The sequence below is a fragment of the Brassica napus genome, chromosome A7 (genome assembly GCF_020379485.1).
Source record: "Brassica napus cultivar Da-Ae chromosome A7, Da-Ae, whole genome shotgun sequence".
Classification (NCBI taxonomy): domain Eukaryota; kingdom Viridiplantae; phylum Streptophyta; class Magnoliopsida; order Brassicales; family Brassicaceae; genus Brassica; species Brassica napus.
Genome location: NC_063440.1, coordinates 2,031,052 through 2,040,035, shown reverse-complemented (window position 1 = coordinate 2,040,035; position 8,984 = coordinate 2,031,052). Strand labels below are relative to the sequence as shown.

The following is an 8,984-nucleotide window of genomic DNA, read 5'->3' as shown; positions in this document are numbered from 1 at the left end:
AATTTATAGACGTTTTGAAAAATTCAAAATATAACATATAAGAAAAATTATAAATGTTTTTATTATATATTTAATGTGATTTTTAAATAAATTTTAATAATATAAAATTAAAAAAAGAACTAAGATACAAAAATTGTTATCAAATATTTATTATTCATTATAATTAATTTTCACATATACGTTAATCATATTAGGTAATTTCGTAGCTTTTATTTAAGAAAAGTGCAAAACATTTTTCGGTACGTTATTTATCAATTTGATAGTTAGTTTAATAAAAAGTGTAATATAAGTTAAGATGGACCAACCTATTTTTCTAGGAATAATATATTTTGTATAGTTATTTATTAAATAAGAATTTATAATCATACGGTTCTATGATCGTTCATATCGTTTTATAACAAAATATTTAAATCATCGATAACAAAATTTTCAATCTGAAATCTTTAATAAGTTTATAATTTATAAATGTTCTTGAAAATTCATTGAAAGTTTTAATATTAAAATATTTATGTAATCTTATGGTATATAGTGTTTAATATATATATATATATATAAATTTATTTTATTATTAAATGATATTTTTTACTCATATGGTTTTAAAATCATGTGTATCTTCTTATAATAAAAATGTTAAACCATTGATCATTAATTTTTAACATAATAATTTTAATAGTTTTAGTCATTTATTGTCGTTTTTAAAAATTCAAAATATAACATATACGAAAAAATCTAAATTTTATTTTTATAGCTAATTTGATTGTTTAATTTATTTTAATAATATAAAATTAAACAAAAAATGATGGAGGAGATATACATTGTTATCAAATCTTTATTATTAAACTCATTAATTGTCATATATATATTAGTCATTTATGGTAATTCCGTAGGTTTTATTTAAGGAAAGAAAATATCATATCATATCATTATATCATATAGTTTGACCAACTTATGTATCTAACAACATATAAAAATCGAATGTGGACCTACTTATTTTTCAATTGAATGTAATTGACTACCTAATTGAGTGCCACCTATGCATTGGGTCCTCTTTTAATTAATACAAAATTGAGGTTACATCTTTTCAAATGTTCCTCAATTAATATATAAGGGATTATGATAAATTGTTGATATCATAGATTTGAAGTACATCAACGAAATTTTCATAATAATATTTTTATAAATACATCTTTTTATATATCAATCTATGTATTTATCAAATATCTAAGATACTTAGCTGAACCAGAAAAAAAACAAAATTTGCCTCTTAGCAGGAACTATATAATATAACTACACATATATGCAATGTCATAGGCAATTCTCCAATGTTTTGTTCATCTTCCTTTTGATTTTCTATAAATTTCTTATCAATATACATGAACCAAATTGAAATGATATATTTGTTTTCTTCAGGTGATATGTAGTCTTCAATCAATTTGATAATACTTTATCTAAGCTTGCATGAATTTTAAAGGGAATATTGCTTTTTAGGCCAAAAAATGGTTACTATGTCCCATTAGACTAACTAGGGGTATTGTTCCCGCGCAATCGCATGGTTGTAGACAAAATTCTTGTTTTATCTCAATATTTACTAGGGTTATTGTAGTTGTGAATTTTGCGTTTTGAGTTATTTTTCAATCTTTTTTATTGTTATAGGGTTAGAGTTGTAATGATGAACTGCGTATGCATTGTTCTCCACTTATGAAAGACTAAACTGTGTTAGTAATGTGATTGATATAATCGTGTTGTTGTTTGTTGTGTCACTGAGACTTATTGTTTGTTTGTCTTTTTAATTTTTTCTTGTACTGTTGAGAGTACATAAATTATATTAAAGTTGTTGAGAGTACATTTTTGTTCTGGATATTTTTTCTCATGTTTAGTTGTGTAATTTATGTGTATTAAGTAATAATTTTTATTATCTTTATTATGTTTATTATATGTTTTTATTTTATTTTTAAACTTTTTGCTCTTACCGGACCTTTAAAACAAATATATGAAAACTTGTAGAAATAACTATAAAATGAGTGACAGTTCTGAGTATTTGGGCTTTAATGAGTTTTAAACGAATTTATGTATTTCTCATAAAAAGACAATATCACATTGGCATGTTGACATTGGGTATGTAAGCTATTTTTATAAGACAAGAGGAGTGAGAAGGTGGAGCTGTTGTTGCCGCCTTTGTGTCTGTCAGGATTGTCTCTTGTATCTCCTGTTGTGGCTGTGTTTGTTTATCTTTTATTTGATAGGTAATATGTAAACTAAAATCATTTGTTAGTTGTATTTATGAGAGTTCATAACTTACTATACTTTTTGTTTAGGTAATTTCACTGATCTTGGTTGTCGTTTTCGTCTTCTTCGTTGTGAAAGTAAGTTTGTAAAATGTTAAATAGATGGCCGTGTATTTTGTATTTGTTTAGCTGACTTGATGTATGTGTCGTTGCGAAAGTAAGTTTGTAAATCGTTAAATAGCTGGCCGTGTAGTTTGTATTTGTTTAGCTGACTCGATGTATGTATCGTTGAATTTTAGTTGGGGTGATTGGTTTGGTATATTTGTTTTGAAGTTTATTTCTAAGATTAGACAAAAAAGAGAGGTGATCATTAATGATTCGTCTTTTTTGGAATTCTAGTTTTTGGTGTTTTGTTTGTTTGGGTTGTTGTGGTTTCTTTTAAGCTGTAAAATAAAGGTTTGTGTAAAATTAGTTTGATAACTAAGGGAGATAAATAGACGACCACATAATTTGGGTAGGAAATATTTTTGATTATTGATGTCAGGACAATATAGATAATAATATAAAGGGAATTGTGTGTTGATTGTTTCTTACGGATCAATGAGGAGACAAATAACGACTCGAGTTGTTTCTTTGCTAAGGTCAGAGCCTTGGACATAACGGATTTGTCCAACCATATCGGCGAGTTTAAATATCAGTTATGATAACAAAACATATTATAAACCCGTATGCAATATGATAATATACCTGGGAGTTATAGGTTTGTGTTCGCAATCACTTGAAAATCGTCAAACAATCTAATTATGATTGGAGATTGATCTTAGGAGCACTCGTGATGGCTTCATCAATAATAGTTGGTGAGATGGAACTAATAAGGAATGAATGATCAATTATATTGTACATGCTTGAGCACCTAGCAACCTCAAAACGACCGACTTTCACAATGGAACCGACTTTCAAAGATGACATGTAATGATTAGCACGTCCGGCGGAAATAAACCCATGAATCACAGAATCTGCAAATAATATTATTTAACAAATAATCAGGAAATCAACTAAAAACAATTATGTTAAATAAGTGTGATAAATCGAAGATTAACTTACTTTTTCATCAAGGAAGAGAACCGTGATTCTCATAAACTCACTGTCTTTCTTGAAGTTCAAGGAATCCCATAAGCAAGGAGGTTAGAGGCTATGCTCTGACTACTTCGACCAACACGAAAGACTCGAAGGTTGAGTGACGGATGCCAGGAATGCCAGTTTGAAGAACTGGATAGGCAGAGAGACATTTTCTAGATGATCGTTAAAACTAAGAGGAATCAATGAGTTTTGTGGAGATGCAGATTTGGTTTATCAAAGATGAGAATTATATATATAGGATTTACAAAAAGACTACAAATCAGGAACATTTAAGATCAAGCGATTTAAGATGGGGAGATGAAAAGTTCACCGGTGAAAAAAATAGATTACGAACAGACACAGTGCAACTATGTAACTCAGACTTGTCTAAGACAATGATGACAAGAACTCTAACTCATGTTAAACGAAGACAGTTTACAATATGGAAAAACTATAATTGTTGTTTTATTCATATAACGTGATGAACCTAATTTAAATATGAAACTCATAATACACTTGTAGGCCCGGCCCACATAAAAAACCGAAGAAGCAAAGGTTTCCGACCTTGATAAATATATATTAGTTTCGGCCATCAATATACAAAATATCATTTAGTTTAGTGGTATAAATGTTTGTTTTAATATCTCAATAACCTTGGTTTGAGCCACATGCTTGACATTTTTCTTACACTTTTTAAAAGTGGGATCCACCAAAATGCTGACGTGTCGCCTTAGGAAAGAGAGAATTGTACTATTATATTATAGATTTCTATTTTGTACCATTTTTGTCTTTAATGTTATTTAGTATTTTTGAAATTAAATTAAATAAATAGCTTTGTAAACAAAAAAAAATTGGAAAAATAGTAACTAGTGATGAAATACTTATATGAACTTAGTGATAATTTTTTCCAGTTCTAAAAATGTTTAAATCATAATTTCATATTTAGTTCTACATAAAGTAGAATTGGCATTCTACGAAGTAGAAAATGAAATCCACTTTTTTTCATTGAATCTATGTTCAGAATACGTGATTTACGTAAATAATAGTACTCTAAAAATATTTAGAATACACATTCCGCGCTTAACCTATCGCTTTAAAATCTGTAGAAATCGGAATCTACAGATAACTATAAATCTAAAACCTGCAGAAATCAAAATCTACACATTACTATAAATCTAAAAACCTGCAGAAACCGAGTTCTACATATTTATTGTGAATCTAAAACCTGTAGAAATCAAAAATCTACACATTATTATAAATCTAAAAAAAAACTGTAGAAACTGAGTTTTACATATTTACTGTATTCTATGGATAAAAATAATCAGTTCCAAAAAATATGGGAATAAAATATTTGGAAATATTTAGTTTCCATATATGAAAAAATCGATTTTTCAGAAAAAAAAATCGTGGAGATAGATTTTTCTTTTATTTTAAGATTTTTAATGTTTTCTTTTATTTTAATTACTTTAATTATTTATTATATTTTAATATTTAAAAATTGTTTTCTTAATTGTAATTTTGAATTTATAATTAAAATTAAGGGCATTATTGTTATTTTGAAAATAATTAACATAATGAGACATAAAATATATAAGATTAGTCTAATGGGGCATAGTTACCATTTTTTTGTCTAAAAAAACATTTTTTCCAATTTTAAATTTTTTAAAAAGTATGAACTTATGATTACTTTTCTAATAGCGTAAACTAGGCATTAGTAACAAAAAAAAAACGAAACCGAGATATTATAGGGTGGTACTAAATTTGAAATATTTTTTTAACCGAACAGAACGGATAACTGAAAACCCAAAATCGATAACTCTAAATCCAAAACCGAAAAAGTTAAGCCAAAAATTGGACACAATCTCAATAAGTATTTAAAATACTCAATTTCACTTTTATTTTTTGATATAATATTTAAAAATGGCCGAGTTCAGAGTATTATTAATCAAACCCAATAACATCGTATACGAAATTTGAATAAAATTTAGAAAGTTAAACCCGAAAACCAGAGAAACGAGATCCTAATCAAAATGGGTAAACTAATCGGCCAAGCCTAGTGCAAATAGCTTTTTTCTTTTTTTGAGCAAAAGCAAAAGTGCAATAGCTCTGAATAGATAGAAACGACAATCAAGCATCGATTTATAAACCTTTCATCATGATTTAGGCTTTTGTATGAGTTTAAACTGATACGGTGGGCTTTAATTCTAATAGCCCAAGCCCATTAGGGTTGAAACGACTTCAGGTTGCACAATAAAAAGTCATTTTTTTTTCTCACTCTCGACTTCGGTCTCAAACCCTAATTGTAATCTGCGCCGTCGAGCCTCCATCGATCAATGGGTCGTGTCATCAGAGCTCAACGTAAGGGAGCAGGTTCCGTCTTCAAGTCCCACACCCACCACCGCAAGGGTCCAGCCAAGTTCCGTAGCCTCGACTACGGCGAGAGAAATGGATACCTCAAGGGCGTCGTGACCGAGATCATCCACGATCCCGGCCGTGGTGCGCCGCTAGCTCGCGTCGCGTTCCGTCATCCTTTCCGTTACAAGAAGCAGAAGGAGCTCTTCGTCGCCGCCGAGGGTATGTACACCGGACAGTTCCTGTACTGCGGTAAGAGAGCCACTCTCGTTGTCGGAAATGTTCTCCCGCTTAGAGCTATCCCCGAAGGAGCTGTTGTCTGTAACGTCGAGCATCATGTCGGTGATCGTGGTGTGCTCGCTAGAGCTTCTGGTGATTACGCTATTGTTATTTCGCACAACCCTGACAACGACACTACTAGGTTTGTTTCTGGATTCAGACATGACTGTTTATATGTAATGAGAAATGGCGTAATCGTTGAGATCTGTTGGTTGGTTTGTTAGTGTTGGTTCCAAAGGTTCTGTCTTTGTAACAGTTTGTTGTAGTATAGAATGATTGGTTTGAATACATTTTTGTTTCTCAATTTTACACTGATGAGTCGGTTATATATGTTTTGGCAGGATCAAGCTGCCATCTGGTTCCAAGAAGATTGTTCCTAGTGGTTGCAGGGCCATGATTGGTCAAGTTGCTGGTGGAGGAAGGACTGAGAAGCCGATGCTCAAGGCAGGAAACGCTTACCACAAGTACCGTGTGAAGAGAAACTCATGGCCTAAGGTTCGTGGTGTGGCTATGAATCCAGTTGAGCATCCTCATGGAGGAGGTAACCATCAGCACATTGGTCACGCAAGTACGGTTAGGCGTGATGCACCACCAGGGCAGAAGGTTGGTCTTATTGCTGCTAGGAGGACTGGTCGTCTCAGAGGTCAAGCTGCTGCTTCTGCTGCCAAGGCTGACTAGTTTTAAGATACTTGTTTGAGTTTTGTTGTATTTCCTTTTGGACCTTGTTGTGTTCTGAAATCTCAAAAAGATTTTGTTATAATCTTGTCCTTCTCTGTCGAAGTTATTATGCCTTTGCAATTTTCATTTCACATTTTTTTAATATATTTGTGCATTTCTCGTTTTGTTCTAAAATTAAATTATATATTTGTGGTAATACTTTCTGGATGCTAATCGAATCTTGCGTCAGTTTGTAACAACATTCTAAAAGCTGTAGAAACAACCTTAAATATATAATCGGCGAAGATTTTGATGACTCTTCTCAAGTCTAGGCACAAACTTAATTTGTGCTCAACGTTGTTACTTATGTCGCATTCACTGCAAAGACTGATATACACAGCTTTGGCGCGTTCATGTAAGCTTTTGTGCTCATTGAGGATCTCATTTTATCAAAACTCCTGATAATATGTTCATTTTACGTTTCATCATCATGTTTCTAAAATACTGAGAAAGTTCAGGTATAAGTAGAGATGTGAGCAACGTAGCTGCTTAGCTTGTTAAAGCGTTTTCTTAACAAAATGATTTGCTTTGAAATGCATAGAAAACTCACAGGTGTACTTATGTGAATGTAGTAAGAGACAAGCCTCCAAATTAAAAGGCATCAATGGCAGTTGGTTCTTAAAAGAAGAATTTGTTCAAAAAGGGTTCATGACAAGTAATAGGATTTCATAACCACGGAGCAGTTTCCGTGGATGTTGGTCCATCCAAAACTCGAAACATGGAAAACCAAACCCGATTCGAAAAATTTTAGAAACAAAAAACAATTTGGACATTTTTCAATTTGTGCATGTCATCCTTGGTGCAAAGGCCATGCTAATCTTATTTGAATATGATTCTGAAGGTTTTGTTTTTGAATATGAGCTATGGTTCAATTGATCGTGATAATTATTGGGATTTATTAAGCCCATGTCCAACTCTATATTCTCTAACTAGTACGATATTGTCCACTTTGGGCCTAATTGGCAATCCCGCATGAATTTACTTTTGGTTTCCATCCCAAAAGGCCTCGTTCTATTAGAGCTGGACATCTTTTTATATATTAGATACTCTTTGTCTAATTCTCCAATGTGGGACTTAGTTTGTTATCTCACATTCTCTCCCTCAAACTAAGTATCACATTCATCTCGTGTCCCACAACTGACTTTCAGGATCTTCTGACTTGATCTCTGCCACACACACCTCCCAATCCTAACTCGATGGGTCCCGTTCCTACTCGAAGAGTATTTTGGTCTTCTTGCAAATTTTTCGTCAACCGTTCTGATACCAATTGTTGGGATTTATTAAGCCCATGTCCAACTTTATATTCTCTAATTAGTACGGTATTGTCCACTTTGGACCTAATTGGCAAATCCACATGGATTTACTTTTGGTTTCCATCCCAAAAGGCATCATTCTATTAGAGTTGGACATCTCTTTATATATTAGATACTCTTTGTCTAATTCTCCAATGTGGGACTTAGTTTGTTATCTCACATTAATTTGTTGTTGTAAAGAATGATTGGTTTAAATACATTTGTTTCTCAATTTCACTTAGAGGAACTCATGGCCTAAGGTTCGTGGTGTGGCCATATGAATCCCGTGGAGGATCCCAATGGAGGAGGTAACCATCAGCACATTGGTCACGTCAGTGCTGTTAGACGTGATGCAGCTCCGGGACAGAAGGTTGGTCTTATTGCTGCTAGGAGAACTGGTCGTATCAGAGGGCAAGCTGCTGCTTCTGCTGCCAAGGCCGACTAGGTTTAATAAAATATTTTTGTTTGTGTTTTGCTGTGTTTCTTTTTGGACATTATTGTGTTCTGAAATCTCGAAGATTTTATATAGTCGTGGCTTTCTCTTTAGAATCTTTTGTTATGATTTTGCAGATTTTTGTGCCCCAAATTTTGATTATATTTTTGCATTTGTTGTTTCGTTTTAAAATTATACAGTTAAAAGCGGGTACCAATCAGGTACCAATCAGGTTCATTCGTCTCCTCTTTTAATGCATCAGCATAACCTCATTAATAGGCTGTGGAATCTTAGCATACCACCTCAATTAAATATTTTCTGGTGGAAAGTTCTTCATAAAGGCTTATCGGTGGCTGAACATTTGAACATGAGAGGAATCATAATATATAGCTATTTCCAAGTTTGTGGAGAAGAGACTGAAAGTATCTATCATATATTAATATCATGTAGAGTGGCTAAAGAAATCTGGTCTTTCTCTCTTGGCGAACTTTCTTGCCAACAAGAATCTGACAATGCTATCTTTGAGGTTTTCCAGAACTTGATGGACATAATAAAAAATTCCCAACC

General features: G+C 32.2%; 1 protein-coding gene and 1 pseudogene across 1 annotated transcript; one reads left to right on the top strand and one right to left on the bottom strand.

Moving 5' to 3' along the window:
• The first annotated feature begins 5,614 nt into the window (after positions 1-5,614).
• On the top strand, positions 5,615-6,779 carry LOC106451663 (60S ribosomal protein L8-1). The gene is made up of 2 exons (XM_013893616.3): positions 5,615-6,117; positions 6,317-6,779. Exons 1-2 carry the CDS (start codon positions 5,678-5,680, stop codon positions 6,651-6,653), a joined length of 777 nt encoding a protein of 258 aa, XP_013749070.1. The 5' UTR covers positions 5,615-5,677; the 3' UTR covers positions 6,654-6,779.
• A 671-nt stretch (positions 6,780-7,450) lies between these two features.
• On the bottom strand, positions 7,451-7,564 carry LOC125576839 (annotated as a pseudogene).
• Between the last annotated feature and the right edge of the window lie 1,420 nt (positions 7,565-8,984).